This window comes from Indicator indicator, chromosome 15 (genome assembly GCF_027791375.1).
Source record: "Indicator indicator isolate 239-I01 chromosome 15, UM_Iind_1.1, whole genome shotgun sequence".
NCBI lineage: Eukaryota > Metazoa > Chordata > Aves > Piciformes > Indicatoridae > Indicator > Indicator indicator.
Genome location: NC_072024.1, coordinates 4,593,975 through 4,616,585, shown reverse-complemented (window position 1 = coordinate 4,616,585; position 22,611 = coordinate 4,593,975). Strand labels below are relative to the sequence as shown.

The 22,611-nt window shown below is 42.1% G+C and overlaps 1 protein-coding gene across 1 annotated transcript in view; it reads right to left on the bottom strand.

Moving 5' to 3' along the window:
* Nucleotides 1-261: 261 nt before the first annotated feature.
* RYBP (RING1 and YY1 binding protein) overlaps nt 262-22,611 on the bottom strand; it is a 43,460-nt gene continuing 21,110 nt past the window's right edge. Inside the window, exons 3-5 of the mRNA XM_054387430.1 lie at nt 5,295-5,471; nt 5,083-5,181; nt 262-514 (exon numbers count right to left, since the gene is read on the bottom strand). Of these exons, the coding sequence (XP_054243405.1) occupies nt 262-514; nt 5,083-5,181; nt 5,295-5,471 (529 nt within the window). The remainder of the gene's footprint in view (nt 515-5,082; nt 5,182-5,294; nt 5,472-22,611) is intronic.

The window sequence follows — 22,611 nt, the reverse complement described above, 5'->3', positions numbered from 1 at the left end:
CATAAAAGTGTCAAGAGTAATCATTAGGGTGAGAAATTCCTTGGTGGCCAGATGCCCACGGCAAGCAGAAATTATCCTGGTTGCATCAGTAAGAGGTCGATGTCCCAAAAGTGTGTGTGTTTAAGTGTGTGTGTGTGTATGTGTGTGTGGTGTTTGTGTTCAAGCTCAGAAGAGGCTCTCCAGGATTTGAACAGCATGGGCAGGTGGAGTGTTTGAATTTCATACCCTGATTCATAGTTTCCACAACTCCATGTGCAATTTTCAGAAAGATTCATCGTTGACTGCCGACATGTCCCCCTTCGGCGTGGAGGAGCGGGACGAGCCCTTGTCTGTGCTCTCAGAGCCCGAGCTGCTCTGATTCTGTTGTTCTGATCCTGCACTGGAGGTCACTGTAGAAGACGACGTAGAAGAGGAGCGAGTCTTTTCTTTAAAGTCTGTGATAATTACTGTGACATTTCCCACTGTGACTGCCAGCTGCTGTGCGGTACTTCTGTCCACGTTTTTCAGTCTGGGTCTAAAATAAAAGGAGAAAATATTTATAAAAGGGATAAAAATAAAACAAGAAAGAAAAAGTTTGTTAGAGAAGCATTCGACAACACGGTGTGACTTGTCCTCTGCTTGCCTGCACAGATGGCACTAACTGGGAGGAGAACTGAGGCAGCACTAAGTGCTGCACAGTGGAGGACAAAGGTTTGACCTTCTGCTCCCTGCAACAGCCTGGGCTGCCAAGGCTGCAGCAGAATGTTCAGCCCAGAGGAAAAACCTGTCTCATAGAGCTCTGCAAAGGGTGCTCTGCTGTGGACTTATCCCTGCTCCATCCAGCTCTGCCAGAAAAAAAGGACACTACAGCAGAGCCAAGCGGACAGGAGCCAGACAGGCTGAAGGATCTTCTCCCCAAGGGGCAGATGAAAGAGTTCTCTTATCTCAACTCCCCATCGCATCATGTGCCCTGATGTTATGAGACAAGGCTGTGACTCTGCAATACAAAACCACATGAAAGCGTTTGACCACGGCTCTTTCATTCCCATATTGGAACTCTGCAGCTGCAAACAACACAGGCACTAGGACAACTTGGCTTCTCTTTCAACTGCTTTGAGCTTACACAAATCAGATGCCCAATCAGCCAATGTATAAAAACACTCAAAATGTTCCCTCTGGAACAGGCGCTATTGTAAATAAAATCCAGAATGTGCAACAATATTTCTTGCTGCTAGTGCTTTTGGTTAGGGTTAGGAAAAGAAAAAGAAGAAAAAAAAATTAAAAACTCAGAACCACCAGGAAAGAGCACACTGGTATTTATAGCTCAGGATTACCTCAGTAATTTGCATGCCGTGCTATCATTCAATTAGTAATGTAGCTAATAAGGGTCTAGACTCTAGGAAACTGACATTCATGCACATTTCAGGGGCTGGTCCAATGCTCCGATACCACAAACCTTGGACACTCCTCCAGCTACCAGTAAATTCCAAGTCAGCTGCTGCTACTGCTGCAATTTACAGCTTTTGCTCCTAATTGAGGGTCAGGCTGTAGCAGCGGAATATTCCCAATAGGGAAATTAAAAAGGAGTGTCTTTACACATCAGTGAGAAGTAGCTTGCTGAGAACTGCCTTATTCCAAGGGATGGGGGGAAGGTTAGTTTACTTTGGGAACAAGCTCCAGCTTTTAAACCCATCTGGCCTTCCTCCCCCTCATCCACAGTGCACTAGGCTGGTGCAGTCAAACAAAAAAAAAAAAAAAAAAAAAAGGAAATTAAGCTGACTGTATTTGCCATGCTTGCTCAATGGCTTGCAGTGGTTAACAAGGGTAAAGTCCATAAGTACTAGTTATCCAAGTGGTATCCAAGGAAGAAGTATTAAGGATGAACGTACAGCTTCAAAAATAGAGCAGCTGTACTTCTGCAGACTTCTCACCAAAAACAAAGTTACTGAACCAAAAATAGTATTTTCATACCCACCCTAGCAGAGTTGATACCATTTTTAACAAGTATCACTAGAAAAATAGATAGCAAACACAATTAAAACACTGCTGCACTGGGATAATGCCAGTAAAACCTCCTACTTACAACAGCCCCTTGCTTTGGTGAGCAGACTTTTCAAACCCAGAGCTGTGCTCGATAAAATTCCCGCATCAGTGAGACAGGCGCCCACGCGTATGCACTGTAGAAACACGCTTACAGGAGCTGGCAAATTCAACATGTAACCACAGGCTAGATGAAATGATGTCACCTTGTTCATAGGTAACAAGAAAGGGCAGCTAGCTGAGCAAGTTTTGGGGTTTCCGTTGGCTTTCAGATAAGTGCCTCAGCGGCCGCGGGCTGCCCCCAGCACACCGGCAGCAAGCGCAGCAGTATGTGTTCCCGGAAGCATAGTACGTAGACGTATTTTCCTCTCTAAGCCCCAAGTTCCTCTAGGAAACCCAGTTCTTCCTGTAATTTGCCTGGCTCATTTTGTTTTCTCTTGTACTCAGAAACTGCCAAAAACTGCTGGTGCAGATACCGGAACAGACTTTATTGTCTCCACCTTTCTACAGGGTTGAAAATGCACTCCTGCTATTGCTTGGCAGAAGCAAGCACTGATAGTCATAGTCAGAATACAAAAAAAAAAAAAAAAAAAAAAAAAAAAGAGAAAAAACTGAGTTGACATGACCTAGTCTTCATTAAGTTCTGCCTTGAAAGGCTCCCACTACCAGCCTCTGAGATAAGCCACGCCCAAAGAGCTTCAAGTGAACTCCCCATGCACCTTTAAATGCCATGACTATGTAACATGGAAGGACTGGGGGCAAGCAGGGCTGAGATACAAGATTCCTCCACAGTCCTGCTCACAAACATATTACCAGGGTCAGTTTTAAAGCTGAGTCCTCCAACCATTTCTGCAGGAGGTTTTAGGGGTCTCCCCTGTGCAAAGAGCAGATGAAGCACAGATGGAAACCTCCAGACAATCTCTTCAATGTAAGCACATGCATACAATTTCTCCTTCCTATAGAAGGCAAAGGGATTGGCCCATTCACATTATTTTGCAAAATTAAACACCCTCATGCTTCATGTTTATAAGGTTTATGGCCAAGTAAGAAACTTGTTTCAAAACAGTTGATCTGAAAATGCACAGGAAGGCATGGAATAAAGCAAGATATTTAGTCAGAAACAGGCATGGAATCCAAGAAGTTCAAACAGGATTTCTTAAAAACCCAGAGATCTTTAAAAGAAAATTTACCCAAAACAACTCACAAAACCCCAAACCAATTATGAAATCTGGGCATGAAAAAAATCTGAGCAGATAATTTGTGACTCTAACAATCAGGTCCCTTAAAAATACTCTTGACAGTACTCCTGACGTCAATGAAGTGCAGGAAAAGTTCCAGTTTAGGAACTGAAGATGATGTATCCATTAAAAATAACCAGCTAGACCTGATACTATTAAGGATTAATTAGGAATGACAAGAGCTTGCCACAAAACACGGACTAAAAGACTCTGCAGTAGACAGAGTGACTCCTTTAAGGAGTAAAAAAAAAAAAATATTTGATCTAATCTGTCAATTTAATATTATGTCATTATTCAAATACATCAAGTCTCCTGCATCCTAAGTCTCAAAATAAGTACCATTTCCAAAAGAACAGGACAAGAAAAAAATACCATTGCAATGAAGCTGTATTTCTCTAATCAAATCAGGAATGGACACTTTGTTCCTTGAGGAAGATTTAAAAGCTGCTCCCACCACCAGCAGTGCACACCATACTTCCCATGTGCTTTACAACTCTTTGGTGGATTTACTATCAAATACTTATTACAGCACATTTTAAAGAGATGCAATTCTTAGAGCACATGCAGGCAAAGTGCCCAGTTGAATTCTCTCTGTCCATTAATATAAAACCCTGTTCTTTGATGCTGAATTTTGATTTAAGAAGTACAGGAGGCTGCTTAAAGAAAACAAACATGCAGCATCAGCATAAGACATGAGCATCAACATGAGACAGCATCGGGGTCATCATGCACATGGATGTTTTGCTCCTAACACAGCTCTCAGAAGGTTGTCCTGCTCCTACAGACAAGCCAGGCTGCTATCTGCACAATATATATTATATTTTTACTATATTTATATATAGGGATATATGATAAGAGTGTCCAACAGAGGCTACAAGGATGAGAAAAGGACTGGAACATCTGTCTTGTGAGGAAAGACAGAGACCTGGGGCTGTTTAGTCTGGAGAAGAGCAGACAGAGGGGATTTGATCAATATTTATAAATATCTGATAGGGTGCCAGTCTCTTTTCAGCCGTGTCCTGTGATGGGACAAGGCACAATGGATACAGACTGGAACCCAGGAAGTTCCTCCTCAACATGAGGGAAAACTTTTTTACTGTAAGGGTGCTGCCCAGAGAGGTTGTGGAGTTCTCTCTAGAGAGTTCTCTGGAGACTTTCAAGACCTGTCTGGATGCATTCCCATGTGACCTGCCCCAGGTGATGCTGTTTTGGCAGGAGGTTTGGACTCAATCTTCAGAGGTCCCTTCCAATCCCTACTGTTGTATGATAAGGAAGAGTAGGAATAAACCTCTCTTCATAGCTACTGGTTTGAAGCTCAGATGAACATGAAACCAACCATTCATGCTTTTTGTTGATTTTAGCAAATCTGTTCATGCAGTCTTTTAATTCTCCTATACATGGGAAATTATCTTGGCAATTACAGTGGCTGAATTACAGATAAGGAAGTGAAAAAGTAACCTTTGTTACTGTTATCAGATGATGATAAGACTTTGATAAAGGCCACTGCAATTGCTGGTTAATGTTTTTCCCCCCACTGCGTTTCGCAGCCAGAAGCATTACTGCCCAATTGATGATTATTTTAGCAGAGAAACGAAAACTGAGTGGACAATGCAGTAATTATTTGCAGTGCCTGAGTCTGTCCTCACCAGCAGAGTCTGAGGGCTTGCACATGAGAGCAAAGCTCACAGCTAGGGGTGGTCTTGCCATACTAATACTGGCAGACCCTGTGGGTCAGACACTGCTTGACCTCTGTCCATCAAAGAGAGGTGCCTGCTATTTAACACAGTTCTCAAACACTGAGAGCTTAACTTTAGCATAAAGTTACCTTGAAGTGTGATTTGAGTCGTTGTTCTTTGTTGTAGTATTCCCAGACTGTATGCTGTTTGCTTCGCTAGGAGGATCTTTCACAATATCTGACTTTGGTCTGCAAGAATTGGAGGGAAGAGGCAGAGCATTGTGTTATTTACCTGCCCAATTAATCAGTGCACAGTGCTACCAAAATCACCCCGCCTGGAACAGCGCAGCCTTCAAACTTACTTAGTCTTCTTGTTAGTGTTCTTCTTTGTGACACTTGGACTAATTTCCTTCTCTTTGTCAGGTTTTTCTTTGTCTTGTTTTTCCACTTTCTCCTTCTTCTCCTTCTTAGGTGGTGGTGGGGTTGCATATTGCTGGGCAACTTGTTGTGCCACCAACTGAGAGTTTATTCTAGGTTTTCTGTAATGACAATAAAAAGAGAGATCTATAGTCAATTTTACACAGTAAAAACGACTTCACCAAAAGCAGTATGAAGATTTATTTGGGCAACCAGGGGAGAATGCTCCACATCTAAAGACTCAAATGGATGGCCTTATTTAATGTGCAGTGCTACTACTGCAACCAAACAAGATAGAAATTTTTAAAATAATACTCCAAACTGCGGTTTTGTCATTTTTTTTAGCCTCATCTAAGATTTCTAAGTATAATGATCCCTTCCTTCCATCCACGTCAAGAAATCACAACCAGTTTTGGGGAGATGACAGTGAAAAAGCAGTTTTCAAGAAGTTGCCAGCCATGGCTGGCAATGTGGCTACATTTTAAGAGAAAGAATAGAGAGTGTGGTAAAAATAAGTTTCCTGATAAACATCAGCCTCCTTCCTAGCTTTCAATTTAATTTTTCAAATGAGCTTCTGGTTCCCTGAAGAAGCAAATCTCACACAAATAACAAAGAACAAGAGAAGGTAACTGAGAAGACTTTGTCCCAGGGGCTGGAACTGCAGCTTGCTGGCCGGAGCACAGAAGACAAGCAGGCATTCACACTGCCATGGGGGAATGCTGTGCCAGCCTCCGACACACCATCCTCACACAATCATCTCAGTGCCCAGCAGTGCTCAGACAAAACACACAAGCAAACTGCCTTTCAAAGAATATTTCCATTTCAAATTATGATTTATACACACACATACAAAAGCAGCTTCAAATGTAACCAGTATCTTCTCTACGGGTCCTCACACTTTGCAGAAATTGGTCCCTTCATCTCTCCTGCATTCCTCATTCAAACTCCAATGTCCTTTCAGCTTCACAACCTGAAAATTCTCCCTCCTGGCCTGGCATATCACAGAGCAGTTTATACTCTGACTGTTCATGATCGATTCATCTCCTTCAACGTGCCAGAAGATCTATGCTTCCTGTGTCCACACAGCTCAGAGTGGGGAGGGGGAGAAAACCAGGTTATCAGCTCCATTAGTCATCCATTATGAGCTGAATACTAACTGCTCAAGCTTGTCCATAGCATTATATTGGTTATAAATATGATTCACATTTTCTACACAGATCAGACTACAGCAGACTGTCAATGAAAGAGGCACACAAGTATCACTGAGTCTACAACTGGAGCACAGAAACCTAAGGGGTTGTGCAGTAGAACTGTACACCTGCATCTAGTTTTTACTACAAACATCTAGAGACTTTAAGATGCTATTTAGTGGTTCACATGTTTAAAACAAACACCAAGAGAAACCATTAATTGATCACATGTATCATCTGAATACAGACAACAGAAGACCCAGAGAAGTTCTACTCCCTGCCACAGGAAAATCCAAACACCTAATATGCCTCTCTTGGCATGCATAATGCTACCAAGATGCTCTTACTACAAAGCCAGATACACCCAAATATTTCATTTCATTACCACAGCTTATTATAAAGTCTGTGCAAGAGGTTGCAGTTGGGCCCCTGACTCATCTGAAAGCTGCTGGCATTTGGATTTTTCACCCATAGAAACTCTTAACTCCATTTTAAGCTACAATTTGCATACGATTCTGAATGAACAAAGAAGGCTGAAGACCCCATCATAAATAACTAACATGCTGAAACATTTTGCAGCTACCTGTTCCGCAAAACAGGGAAGATCTTTAGCATCCGTGCATCAAAAGTCCCACATACAGCAATTCCTGACTGCATGACTGAGCATAAACATGTAAGAAAAAGGTGACTGGTTACATGGAAAAGATTTTTAGATTGATGCAACCACACCAAAAGCTGGCAACAGTAGCTTGTGTCAAGCAACCTGTCGACTGCCTACTCAAAAAAAAAGTGGGGGGGAAGAGATAAAGTGTCAAGAAAACTTCAAAGAGAGGGCTGATACCATCTCCCTACATGATGAGACTCGATTAACCTCACCGCATGAAGCTGTCACTTCTGCCCAGGCTTACAGTTATTTGCTGTTTACACAATCAGCTAAGTCAGAAACCTGAGCCATTCATGGGGAAATTCCAAATTCAGAATCTGAGAGCACCTTCAAGTTTTCCTACTTCGCACAACTCTGCTGTGTCTGCCTGTGGTGTTATTTCCAAGCCTTCTGTCCAACCTCTGCAGCTACTGAGCTGCCGTTCCTGTTGGAGGAGTGCTGCACTGCTTGAATGAAGTTACAACTTTTAAAATGGAAACCTCAACTAAAATCAAAAACTACATAAATAAGCCACGATGCATCTCCCTGGAGAAGGCTGGAATCCAAAAAAAGCCCAGCCTTACAGTGCTCCTGCAGAGACACTTCGCCCCATGCTCTTCCACTGCTTATCTGTGCCTGTGACAGAACACTACATTTATTAAGTTTTATCATTTTCTGGCCAACCACTGACAGAACCAGCACAACTTCTCCAAAATCACATTTATATATTCCTCCTGACACACCACTGGTAAGGGCAAACCTAAAACTAAAAGCAGAGTAGGCAGCAGTGCAGGCAGGCAGGGACCTGTGGGAAGCAGGGAGGTCAACCCTGCTGATGGGATTTCTCCTGCCCCACTGAGGAAGGGAGCAGAGAGCTGCTAAGACTTTGGTCAACACCAAGCACGTTTAAGATCTGCTCTACTAATACAACAGATTTAAATAATGCAAATAACCCAATAGCTTTCCAATTCCTCTTTAGCCAGCAAGCTTGGGAGCATTACAAAAAACAGGTAAATTAAACAACTGGCATACAAATAGTAACAATAGCAGCAATAAAATCCTTCATCTAAGTCCCACACTGCCACTACAGCCAGGACACAATGGTTACAAGCCCTTTACAAAAAAAGCCAAGTGAAGCAAGCAGAGCAGAGCATTTTTAACCACAGCAAACCATAACCATAAGACCACTAGCAAGTAAAGTAACCACAATATCCAAAACTTGCTCCAAACTTAACGATTCCATGATTGCAAGAAAACAATTTCAATGCAAGTATCTGAAATAGGTATGCTTCCTTCTACATGAACATCAAAGATAAAAGTTATGCTTTGCTTGGACATTTTCCCCCTAATTTAAGTGACAGCCTCAGTGAGGACTCAACCATTAAGTTCCAACACTGATGCGACAAACAAATGAACGTTACTCTCTTTTTTCCCAAAGTAAAGAGGATTGTCTTCCCCGTAAACTGAGAGCAATGAAACTAACTTAAACTGTGCTTTCAAAGTTATGTCCAATAAAAGGTATGGTTTCACATTAAACTGTAGCTGACATCACAGGAGCAGGTATTTGCACAGTAATTCACAATCTCTGCAGGACAGACAAACTGATGCATGAAAAAGCTGAAATGTATTTGTCCACTCTGAATGTGGGTTTTGCACCCAGGCTTTTACCATTAGCTAACGTAAATGATGCACACAAATACTCTTCACCACCTGTAGTAGCAGCCCTGCACAGAAATATTATGCCTGCAAATATTATATCTTCATATGGGATGTTTGGCTCATGAGAAGTGGAATAAATGCAAGACCATTCCTGAAGGGCTCACTGCCTGTGGTACTGTGCTCTTGGAATTTAAACAAAAACAAACTCAAAACTGTACTTTTAAGCTTCTGGTAAGCATCTTGCCATGTTTCACTACTTGAATTTTCTTCTGGATCTCAAAGCTTCCCTATAAAGCCTGTCTCAGGACCAAATCCTGAGCACTGACACCCAGCAATTCTGCTGCTCCACTCCTAACCCCTGGAACTGAGCTTTGGAGCAGAGCAGCACAAATCACCTCACATCCAACGCACGATTGTTACTCAGACCTGGATTTCAACATGGATAGAGGAGGCTAAGTTACACAGTATTTTCTAATGTAACCCTAATTTGTGTCTCCCTGGGCTTTCTTTGGTCCCACTGCCTGAAGACAAGCCACCTGCCTCCTGCAGACACTGGGGAGGCATGTGGCTGGTGTTACCCCCACAGCAACACACAGAGACCTTGAGGGACTCCAGCAATCCCCAGCAATGTGGATCTAATTACAGTTGTTCTTACTTTCCTACAGCTATGTTATCAGAAGAATGAAAGTGGCATCGAGTGGGATTTCAGAGTCAAAAGCCTCATGTAACATGAAGTAGTGAGGATTTGGGTAATTTCATGCTGTTGTGGCTTTGATGGAAGCAGTGATACCAGCGGATCTCTGCGTGGCTCACTGTTTCTTTGAGAAAATGTTTCACATGCCATGCAGTGTGGAGTACCAGATTATTTTAATAATCCTAGACACACATTGATCTGTCTTTGCTCAAAGTAAAACAAAAACTCCAAGACTAAAAGTATTTACATGTTTATAAACCAGTTTGTGCCAGAACAATAATGTAATAAGCAGACTTCTGAGGGATACTGTAAAGCAAGTTTAGGAATTAACCCATGAACATATTAAAACTTAACATCTCCTTAAAAGATTTTTATATCCAGAAGCAGCAAAGCTTTGGAGAAATTAAGCCACAAATATGATGGGGCCAGCACTTATTCTTGCATGTAGATTTCCCAGCTCATTTGTTATGACCACATGGTCCTTTTCAGCAACAAGAAAAAGGATGAATGGACAAATTGTCCTCAGTGTACAACTGCAAAGCAGTATGGAAGTTGTATACATTTATCTGAGAAGTTCTCCCTGTAGTCCAAGGCCACAAGGCAACAATAACAACAGTAAAACTAGAAGGGCAAATGGCAAGCAATACATGACTGAGACACATTTTGTTGAAGGAACAGAGCTTTCCTTTCACACTGATGTGCTTTGATTTAGAAGACAGATGTTTAAAAATACAGAAGTTAAATCTAAGGAACACCCACTTGTGGGCTGCAGGTGCTGGTTTTTCACAGTGCTGCCAGAAGGACAGGGTTATCTTTCAGCTGAAGAAAACAGCACTTGCTACTAACCTTAGAGAGAAGTGCACAGCAACATGATTAAAAAGCTCCAGGTGCTAAGGCTGAACATTTGGGGAAAAGCATGAAAGAAAGTAACAGCTTCATACAAACAAAGCAACAGTTCACCACAAAATCACCTAATCTATTTAAAAGACCATGGTCACTTCAGAAAGCCTCCCACAAACCATACAACATCCTCCTTGACCACCCAGCCCCACTGTCATTGATCTCCTTGGAAGGGCCAAGAATATGCAGTGAAGAGATAAAGGAGAGTCAGCTTTGGGATAACTATTTCTGGCTATGACAACAAACCTTGAGCTGCTCAGACTGCAGGAGAAGAGTGTTTTAAACTTCATGTTTGTCCACCAGAAGCTTGCAGACCTCAGTTAATTTCTCACAGTTTGAAGACACACACACCCCCCTGCCCCACTCCAGCCCAGTATTTCTGTTGAAGAAGTTCAAACTTACTTGCAGTACCCACTATTTAGTGGCTCACAAAGCTGCCAGCTCCCTGCTGTTTTGGGTGAAAACCTGCTTTTCTTCAATTCCCTTTCCTCTTTCTTTTTTTTTTTTTTTTAATCAAATTAAGAACAGGAAAGTTATTAACTGAAGTGCAAGCTGTCACCTCCATTTACACAACATGACTGGCACTACTGTTTGCCTTTGTGCCACTATGGGGGAGCTGAAGCTCTTTGTCATGTTTGTAGAAAGAATCCTGAATTCTTACTTGTTACAGGAGCCTCAGCATTGCTTATTTTTAATTATTTAGGCCTATTTACAAATCAAAGCATACACAAAGAGCTTTATTCCCAGAGTTTTAGTGAAAATATGTTAAAAATCACAAACCCAGTACTATGAGTCCCAGAATTGATCTCTGAAACTGTTTCAGTGTGACTCCTCAACAGCATAGGGCAGTAGGTTTTTCAGTTACTTCTATAGTTCTTTTGTATAATCCCATTACAAAACAGTCTGAAGTCAGGGCCAGAAGATGCTTGTGGAAGTAGTTTGATCAGAATTTTGCCCTCCCAAAACTGAGTAGTCACAGAATTCCTCCAAACATTCATAGAATCATACAATGGGCTGGGTTGGAAGGTACCTCTGAAGGCCACCTAGTCCAACCCCCCATGCAGAAAGAAGGAGCATCCTCAACTAGGTTCATTCTAACACAGAACGGAACTGGAAACTCCACATACTGCTTGCTGGCACTACCACGAATCCAAATGTGAAAGCACATCAGGATCATTCACCTTCTATCAAATTAAGCAAGAAACATCTTACATGGTGCTCCTTGCAGAGATGGACTTGACCTACTGGGCCACCAGTAAGAAAGAAGCCCCAAGCCACCAGAGAATGAAGTGTTTTGGGAATTTGTTGGAAAAGCTGCAGTGGAGAAGCACCACTGTGACTTTTTGCAAGCATATGGAATTTGCATAGCACTTTCTGGTTTGTTTTGAGGGTTTTGTTGTTTGTTTGTTTGTTTTGTTTTTCCCTCAACAGAAACTGATAAATCACACACTGGGCTGTCTGGTAAAAAAGTACTGACCATGAGATTGGTCACAAATCTGGGTCTTTTCCACCCAGCCTCACAGATTTTGCTTACCTAACTACCCTGGATCTTTGTCCTTCTCTACCACACAACCCTACACAATTCAGAAGGAGATGTCTTAACATTGTATGGTGCACATGTTTTGGACTACAGGTTCATTCTGATATGCCTCCACAGATGGGAGTGCAAGACAGCAGCAAACAAAACCTCCTGTACACTCTGGAGAACGAAGAGCCATCCCGTCAAGGTCTCCTGCAAGGGCAACGACTCTTTCCTTTTGCTGCTCTTTAATCAGAAATCACAAAACAGCAAAAAGAAAAGTTAAATGGAAGCTGTTCTTCATGCTTCTTTAATACCAGAGTGTGGATGGAAATAGCAGTGATGGTGAATAACAAAGCTGAGTATTAGTTATTGGAAGAGAGCCTGAGGTTTACTTAAGTGCTAATACCGTAAAATTTTACCTACTGTGTGTCTGCAGGAGGCAGAACAGAAGTCATGCTGAAGTTTTGGAAGGAATACTGCTCTGTTTCTCCTTTTAGAGTAAGAGCTTGTCTGAAAGCCCATGCAGTGCTGGCAGTCTCACCCATCTTCTCATCTGTAGCACCTAAGCTGCAACAGGAGATAATTTCCTATCTAATCTGCAGCAGCTAACGAGCACCAGCAAAAGCCCCGAGGCCGCCTAGCAGATGCTCACCCTGCAGTTGCTTTCTCTGCTTAGTTCAAACCCCTGGAAGAAGCCTGCTCTGATGAGAAATGACTGTTCCAGGACAGTCTCAGCTCTGTCCCTGACTCTACAGGCAGAGGCTGCAGCCCTCATGATGGTGTGGTGCCAACCTGCATGACTCCCCATAAACATCTAGATGTAGCTCTGTCTATATCCAGATCTGCACACACACCAGCAAGGCAGCACTGAAGAGCTGTGTACTCTGTAAGGATTCCACCTGTGGTCATCTCACAGAATGACAGTGGTTGGAAGGGACCTCTGGAGATCAACTGGTCCAACTGACCTGCCAGAGCAGGTTCACCTACAGAAGGCTGCACAGGATGGTGTCCAGGAGGGTTTTGAGTAACTCCAGAGAAGGAGACTCCACCACCTCTCTGAGCCGTCTGTTCCACTGCTCTGCCACACTTCAAGAAGTTCCTCCTCAGGTTTAGATGGAACTTCCTATGTTCAAGTTTGTGCTCATACCTCCTGTCCTGTCACTGGGCACCACCATCTCCAAGAATAACTTCCCCAGAAAGAACATCTTTTAAGGCCAGGAATAGGGAAAAGTCTATGAAGTTTACACTTCTAAATCAAAATTACTGAAGAACTGGCAACTCACCAAATTTGCCATACTTCAAACATGTTTTGTCTTGTTTGATGGGGAAGCAGAACTTTTATGCTTGCAAATATTATAAAGCTACTTCTGGATTTATGACCATATATAAAATCTAAGACAAAAGCACATAGCCTGGATTAGTTTTTCAGATGCTTTCTTGCTCCACTGTTTTACAAGAAAAACAATTTTCTACTAAGATTTTTTAATGGCCCATTTGAAAAATAGGCAAAAAATTAAGAAAAAAGAGCACAATACATCTCTCCTGCTGAAAACAAAAACTGCAATATGTAATAAATTAAAATAGCATCAAGTCCCAATTGCAACATCACCCTAAATTCCAGATGAAAAAGAATTCAAGAATTCTTGCCCTCTGCCTAAGCATTTGCTTACCATGACTAGTATTTTGGTCCACAGCTAAGCATTCAGAAAAGAGCACTGCCTCCTATTCATTAATTGCATTTGTAGGGAAGAAGTTCTACAGCAGTAGAAAAATTGTGCTAATATCTACAAAGTCCACAACCAAATGTTTACAAAATGAGATGCAACCATAAAGGTCACACCAAGTCCAAACTTGGAAAGATGGCCTTGAGATTACCAAATCATTTTTCTTAGGTATGTGAATTTCTTTGGTCACCAATCATTTTAGTCACATATTGAAAGTGCTGAACAAGCTTCCTTCCTAGAAACAGTGCAACTGACCCTCATCATGCTACTGATCCACTCAGAGCTTCAGCTTAGTCCATCACTGGAAATTCAAATCAGTACTTCAGCAGGTTGTACACTGAAATGGTAAAATTTGTTGTGCTGCTTTTGGTGTTTTTATCTACTGACAGTCCTTCCTGCAAAATAACCCATGTGCCGTGATTTATGAGGACTTACAAAATTGTTATGGAAAATTCACTGATCTCAGCACAAAATTTACTTGCCTGCTACCACCAGAGCGATGATAAAACTAAGGCCATTTTACTTGCTTGACAAAAATAAGCTGCTCTCACTAGCAAAAAAATCTGAAAACAGTTCATAAAGCTGGCACCAACCAAGATGTGTATAGTAAAACACTCAGATTTACAACAAAACCAATTACTTAAATACTTCTTCCTGTTGGACTGTTTATTAAGCTATGTACAATCCTGAGGAAAGAGAACAAGCTCCAAACTTCCTGGTGAGTAACAAGGTGCAGTTGATAGCATGAGGGTATAAACAAGCCTGATGAAAATCTGATGTGTAGATTCCTCCAAGCAATTGCTCATGGCTATTATAGTATGGATTAAAGCAATAAAAATCTGAGGAAGAGAATAGTTTTAGCAACTCTAGCCACAGCTGAAAATTTAGGAATACCAGACCTAGTGTTATGGAAGTGTTTTAACACTGCTGTTAATACATATATTTCTGTTCCAGACACTAAAATCTTGAGGAGAAATGGAAATTGTCACTTATGCACCATCCTTTAATCCAGCTTGATATGTTCCATTTGGGAGCATCTGTCTCCAGGTTCTGGGACACTTAAGTTTCAAAATTCAAAATTTTAAGATTCAAAATCACAGCAGGAGAGAGACCATACTTGGAGAACAAGCAAGAAAAAGAAGAGATGCTGGTAAAATGAACTCCATGCCAAGTATGAGACATCAGCTAAATTCTGAAGCTGATCTCCTCCCCAAAAATTTGTACTGAAACTAAAATTCATTTCCAAAAGCATCCTTCTCTAAAAGTGTGTTGTTGGATAAGCACAGAGGAAAACCTGTTTTTTTATCTCATAGGATGATGAGCTCTAAGAGCATTTCCTAACATGCTGAAGCATCTCCAAATTTGAATAGGTATCAACATACAATACGTAATAATGTGGCACTGCATACACAGTACCACTCCCTAAGAGGCCTGTCAATTTTTGTTTTAAGAGAAAATACCATTTATGGCTAAAAAAAAAAAAAAAAACCAGAAAAAAAAAATCAACGTTTAAATACTGAGTCTACAACATCACCTTGTTGTACAGCTAAAGTTGAACAAGATCTTCAGGTTTTGAAGCTGCACACCAATACCACAGGTCCAGAATTTGTGTTTTGATCACATAATTTCAACATCCTTTTCTTAGTGAAAGGAAGGTAAATTTTAACTTTGAAACAAGGTGAATTTCTATAAGCTGGGAGACTGAAATTTTAAAACTTAGACTCTAAGTTTCAGGATCAGCTCTGATCTGAGGCAGATAGATCAAGAGTTTTGGTTTTCTTTCTGTTGCAGTCACTGTTGCCCTTTCAAATACTGTCCTAAGATCAGTACTTACAGGACTAAACAGCTTATGACCCTGTGAGCTCATAACCAGGCAGGTTAGCCCTTGCATTAACCCATTACAGATGGTCACTAGCAAGAACTACACAAAGGCATTTCCAGTTGCTTAAGCACAGTGCTTAATGTGTGTACTGCTCTTTGAGAAGGGCAGATAACCCCAGTGACCTAACCTGTGGAAAGAAGCAGGAAAGCTCTGCTTAAGACCAACTAAGAAACTCTGAATAACTCTTGCAGAGTTCCCTGGCAATGCAGGGGTGGACTGGTTTAGCACAAGTAACTTTTCACTGTGCTTGCATGGGACTGGAACACAGTGCACTCCTTTACCAACCAAGCTCATACAGAAGCAAAATGAGAAGCTACCATTTCTACAACAGATGCTGAATAGTCTCAATAGGCCCCAAATCTCTAAGGATATCATAAGAAAAAAAAAAAAAAAAGCCACCTGAGCAAAGCAGGAATTTTAATCCAGCCACTGCAGGCATCATCTACATGAGAGAAACTGAGGTTTTCCAGCAAGCAAAACCTTTTTATTAGAGAACAAAACAAAACCCCAAAATAAAAAAACCCACAACACACCCGCAATGATAGGATTTCCTCTCATATAAAAGAGACATTTCAAGAGTCCTTAAACAACCAGGAATGCAGCATCACTGACAAAACTCCAGCAGCTACCCAACTGAGAAGACACATCAGAGCTGCTGCCATGTGGACAGTGTTCTGCTGGCTCTTCAGCTCTGCCAGCAGCACCAGGCAACAGCACAGGGAGCTGGTATCCACTGGTACCAGTGAGGGGTAACCCACCCATTCCTTCATACCTCTGTCTCAGCACAGTCTGAGGTGAAATGGTCACTACCGATGGTGTAATAAATCAATTTGCTTTTCTAAACACAGGAGGAAAAAGATGACACTGAAGGCAGGCAGGGGTACATTTTCAAAAGGCCACCATGTGCTGAGAGGAGCTTCCCCCCCATTGTGTCTTCTGAACACAATCAAGAGAACTGATCACAGACAAACAAGTGACAGTTTGGGGTGTCCAGCTCCATCCAGGTGGCACAACACATGACAATCTTCCACAGGTAAACTGCTGCCCAGGAAAGCCAAAGAAGACAGGCATTGGACTGCCTCAGAGAGCTGCTGTTCAAGCACCATAGGAACAAGGCAGCCTGAGAGCACTGAGAATTTTACTTTCAGAATTATTACTCCTGGGCATGTGGAACTGATCCAGATGGTTTCAAAATCTGTCAGGAAACAAATATTACAATAATCAGTTTGGAAGCTCTTCCTCCCCCTAACTAGGAAGAAACCTACTTCACAGTAAAGTGTTGGTTCCCTGCTTAAGAGTTGCAGTGTGAGCTACCTCTGTATGCCTGCTGAAGGGCAAGGAAACTCAACTACCTTTATAACCAAGATTAGTAGAGAGCACCACCCTACAAAACAAAAAGCCAGGAATAATAGAACAACTGAAACACTTCCAAGTCCTCTGCAAGCCAATTTCTGACCTGCAGGTAACAATGCTAATGACTTGTCCAGACAAAACTGTCTTTTTTTCAATACAGTTCTCAGATTTGGTGATCTTGAACCTAAAATCCTCATTTTGTTGTATTTCTAAGTGTCCTACCACTGGTATTGTCCTGATGACTACTATTTTGCAGCTTTACATACACTCAAATAGCTTCCATTTATTTCTACACACAGATATACACAAACACACAGAACCAAAATCCTGCATGGCCACCACGCTGCTACAAGCCCCAAGGAGAGGAAGCAAGTAAATTCAGTTAGAAGTTCTTTGTTGGGGTTTTTCCCTCCCCTTAGTTCTTCAAAACAATTCTGGTGCTCCATCCTAAAGAAGTGGTTGGTCTCCCTGAACGCTCCACTGTGAACCTGTGCCAGCTGCAAATCACTCCAACTGCCCTGGCACCATCATTTAAAGTCATTTTCCATTTAAAGAGTCTCACATCAGCGCCAGCACAGCCTTTCATTACCCATCCCACTTAATACCCACAATCTCTCCGCAGCTCACTCGCTCGGTCTCCACTGACCAGGCAGCACACGGAGACTGATGTGTGGATTATTGGGATTCCTAATGCCTTTCCTCCCCGCTGGCTGAGCACTTGGCAGCCTGCCTGACCCGCAACACGTGTGGCTTTGTCAGCCTAATGCACTATGTCATCTGGAGAGTCTCGGGACCAAGTGGGACCCAACGGCGTCAGCATAGCAACAGCCAGCAGCTCCCAAAACCTCCAGCTACCACACTTCCCAGCACTGCTGGAGAAAGAGGTACAGAAGTGAGCGTCTGGATGTTTGCCACTGCCTGCCTTCTGAGAGGCAAATGGGCAAGGTAAGAGCAACAGCATGCAGCAGGATCCTTTAACCAAAGGCTGGAGGGTCAGCACAGGGCTTCTCTGTACAAAACACCTGTCCAGACTTCACTGTATTCTTTCCATGACTCAAAAGCTACATTTCAAGATTCTGGATTTGTACAACCCTTTTTCCCATGTAACCCACCTTCTGTTAACTATGTAACAATGAAAATTCACTTTTGGGCCCATAATACATTTTCACAGAATGGTTTGGTTGGAAAGGACCTTGAAGATCGTTTAGTTCCAACCCCCCCCCCCCTGCCCCGGGCAGGGACACCTTCTACTAGCCCAGGTTGCTCAAGGCCTCACCTAACCTGGCCTTCAACACCTCAAGGCAAGGGGCATCCAACAACCTACCTGGGCAACCTGTTTCAATGTCTCACCACCCTCACTGGTAAAGAATTTTTTCCTAATATCCAGTTTAAATCTGCTCTCCTCAAGCTTCAATCCATTCCCTTTCATCCTATCACTCCAAGCCCTTGTAAAAAGTCCCTCCCCAGCTCTCCTGTAATGCACTTCAGGTATCGGAAAGCCACTATAAGGTCTCCCTGGAGCCTTCGCTTCTCCAGGCTGAACAGCCCTAACTCTCTCAGCCTGTCCCCACAGGGGAGGTGTTCCAGCCCTCTGATTATCTCTGAGTTGTGACCAAGCCAGTTGTAACCCATCAGTTTAAGAGGGTGCTATTAAACTGTACCTATGCCTGGCATTTAGGCAGGGCAGGAAGAAATAAGGCTTGGGCATTTTTCTATAGAAAAGAAATAGTGAGATATTTCCAAGCACAAGGCAATACATCAGCCCTGTAAAACCAACTGTAAATTCTTACAAGATTAATATATAAAAGGAGATACCACGCATTGTGCAAACAGCAAATAAATGCAAATTTAACATCATGCCTAACTAAAAGTGTAATGAAAGTGAAACTGGGTTGTAGATGAATGAAATGGAGAAGCCAGAGGAGATCTTACTTGGAAATAGAAGAAAATATATATGCAAAATACAGCTGAAGTTTCACTTCCTCTGTGAAAAAATACAACAGAAAGCTCAAGAACAGCACATGGCACATACTCCATAAACTCCTCAGGCAACAGATGCTGTCCATGCACACCAGGACCTTCTATTTTATACCTGAAGTCAGCTTAGAGTTTTTGTGAATTACCTCAACAGAGAATGACAAAGATTACCAAAACTGTAACCCTAAATACTGAAATTTTAGACAACATATGATAAACATATTTTTATTCTAATAAATACATATTAATTATAACTGCAAACACAAAGCAACTAAAGAGAAGTCTGGAAAAGTATTACTAAGCAGTCCTGTTCTGTTTGGTTTGGTTCTGATTTAAGCATATCATCCAGTTCGCAGCATCACAATACCCAGGCACCTCAGTCTCCGGTGTATTTATCCAGACATCCCTTGGTTAGGTTGATTTCCATTTAACTATGAGGAAATTGACAGGGAGTTGCTTGCTTGAGGATGAGGACAGCAGAAGAGAACAAATGTTTTTCTGAGCCCCAGGACGACACCACACTGATGATCAGATGGGAGAAAATTCTTGCTTCTAGAGATTTACAGAAATGACTCAGTGAGATTCTGCTATGTTCTGTTGCTTCCTCCTCTTAATTTCTTCCTGGATTTGTGCAGCTAATTGCTTATCTCCAGAATTTCCAAGTTAAAGCAAGCTAAAAACAGAACCTTGTTTTTACTCAAAGGCATTGCGGAAAACAGTGTGGACTGGGTTGAGCAACCACTTCCTAAGTGGCTTGTACCCTTGCTCTGCACCAAGACTGGGGAGTGAAGAGAGCCAAAGCTTTTGGAGTTACCATAGCTTTGTGAGCAGTTCCACACATAGAAATTATCTATAAGGAAAAAAAAAAAAAAACAAACACACAAACCAGAAAATACTTGCTCATCATTTTCTCTTTTTGTAATCTCTGGGGTCACTTGCAGCACCAAGTGCCAGGATTCTAAACCAACACAAGACTTCCCCATCTGTCTACGCTACCCATGTGAGAGACAGCTCTGCCTGCTCCTGCCACCAGCTCTTCAAACCCACTTATTCCCATCACCAGCTCTCAACATACACAAAAAGCCAGACAGGTTGACATCAGTACAGCAACAGCTCTGATGCTCACAGTGAACATCAGTGAGGAAGGTCACAAAAATGAAGCCCCACCACAACTATCTGCAGCTTGACCTGGAACCCCAAAAATCTATTTAACATCTTTGAAGACTGAGTGGCAACTCAGAAAAACATGTAGGCTTGAGTTCACTACCTGACAAGTTGCTTCTGCTAGACAACTTGGTGGTGCTAAGCAAGGCAGGAAAGCTTGAAGCAACCATCTTAATGCTGCAATTACACAACTGCTCATTTTTCAAATAAGTTTCCTCAGAAGGAACTGAAAGCAATCAAATAACACAGAAAAATGCATGGAAATTATCATGATGGCACAAAAACAAAAGCAGAAAAGCTTTTCTGTGCCTCCTTTTAACAAAAGAAAGTCTAATTTTGAAACAGCTGCTTCACTAACTCAAGCCCACACCCCAAGGCAAGGGCTAGGTTTGGTTTTGTTTCTGTTTATTTCGCAGTTTCCCTGTTTATTCAGCTTCTTTCCTCTCCCAGTGGCAGCCAGGGCAGTGCAGGACGAGTGGCTTTATCCAAAACCAACAAGCAGTCTTGGACCCCAACAGCCGCTCCGTGCTGCTCTTTGAAACACAGGTAGCTGTGTTCTCCTGGACTTGGAAGGAGCTTCAAGTCTTTTGTAAAGGAAAAGGCAGCAAATCACCCCAGAGCTTGCTTGAAAAAAAAATCCAGGTATTTTTCAGTGTCCTATTAAGCTTAAAGAAGGTAAAAAAGGTGAAGAGGGAAAAGCCAATGAGTTACACAGTCTAAGCTCAGTGTGGCTTAAATGCTACTCACACAACTTAAAAGTGTCTCTGTTCCTTCCCTGGAGGCTGAACACCTCTCCTGGAGATGCTGGCACAGTCACCAAGTGCTTGGGAACTGACAGACTGCTCAGCTTACAGACAAATATGCTTCAGTGCTATTTCATCCTACACTAAAGTTTAACTTCAGTGATATCAATTCCATTATCTTGAAGTGAATGACTTCTGTGTTAAGCACATGAAGGTCCAAGTTCTGCAGGATTGGAGGCTGAAGGCCAAGTAACAACATGAACCTTTTAAGCAGACATCTGTAGCAGGAAAACTGGATACTGAACATCCTTTGCAAACAAGTATGCTCATTTTGACATCCACCATAGAGTTCTTCTCCAGGGATTTCCAAGGAAAGACAGAATTTTGACAGCTCAAGCCTTGATCTACTACTGCCTTTGGGAAAGGTGTGCTTGCACTAAGGTGTAAATCCAGGTCTACAGTACTCTTAATAGTCAGGAATTGTTCTACAGCCACTCGTCCATTCACAGTCTGGTTACACCTTCAGCCTTAATAGTGCTTTTCCATCACAACAGTCCCCTTTGTTCTACTAGACTAAAGCTCTTTACAGTAGCAGCCAGAACAAGAATTCCACCGAAACAGATTCACATCAAAGCATCTGATAAAAGAAGCCACCAAGAGAAGGTGTTTCTCAGAAATGTAGGGTTTTCATTTAAATCTAAAGGCTACCATTTCAGAGACTGACACGTAGTGACAGAAAATGCCTGAAAATAATCTTATCAAAAGAACCTTGAATCATCAAGCCTAATGAAGCTGGCCCCTTAAAAAGCAGCAGACGAAGCATACCCACACATGGTACCCACTGGAAAAACCAGGACCCAAACCTTTCATAAATTATTTCTTCACTGCCTCAAAACCAAATAAAACCACCACAGCAGCTTCACAGACACAATCATCTACCACTTTTACAGGACAGGTTCCAGCAACAAAAATCCTCTTTCATGTTTCTTTTCTCTTTTTTTTTTTTAAATCAGCAAGAACTTTGAGTAATTTTTTTCCCTTCTGGTCCACTCACAGAAGAAAAAAAGACTCTAAACGTTTCTTTCAGACTTTTACAGAGGAGTGATGCAAAGTTTTCTGTGCAGTTAAACTATTTCTATCCTGTAAGGGCACACCCTCCACAGGAGCACAAACAACTTGCCTGGGTTACAAGCACTCCATGATGAGTAAACCTCTTGGATGCTGCAACACCTACAACCACCTTTTACAGAAAGCAGCAACAACAGCAGTACTGGGGCTGTGATGGTTTTAAGTTCAACAATTTCTATAGGAAGATCTAAAGCTTAATCTAAACCAGCCCCAGTCTAAAACTGACCCTCAGACTTGCAAGCCTGCTTTCAGGGCTTCCATGCAAAACTGGGCAAGTTATCCTAAATATTTCATACATCACCGCAGTCACAGCACCTCTCAAATTCTTTCAACTTGGGTAAGACATTTTTACATCAGCTGGACTGGTTTTCATACTAAACTAAACTTCTCCTTTTCACACCTTTCAAGAGCAGCCCACCTGTTACAAGGAGTAAGGGTGGGTCAGGATCATCCCCAGTACCTGGGACCAGAATCCATGACAGAAGACCTGCAGGCAAACACTCCTGGAAAAGTAAGAGCAAGTGAAAGAGCCCATGAATAACTAACACCTGCCTGCCCATTGAAGTACACTAATTACAGAGAGTAATTGAATGACTGCTTCCCTTACTCAGGGAGGTGCAGATAAGAGGCCACAAGTCTCATACTTGGGATGCAAGTTTAAAAGACTCTCAGTTGGCAGCAAC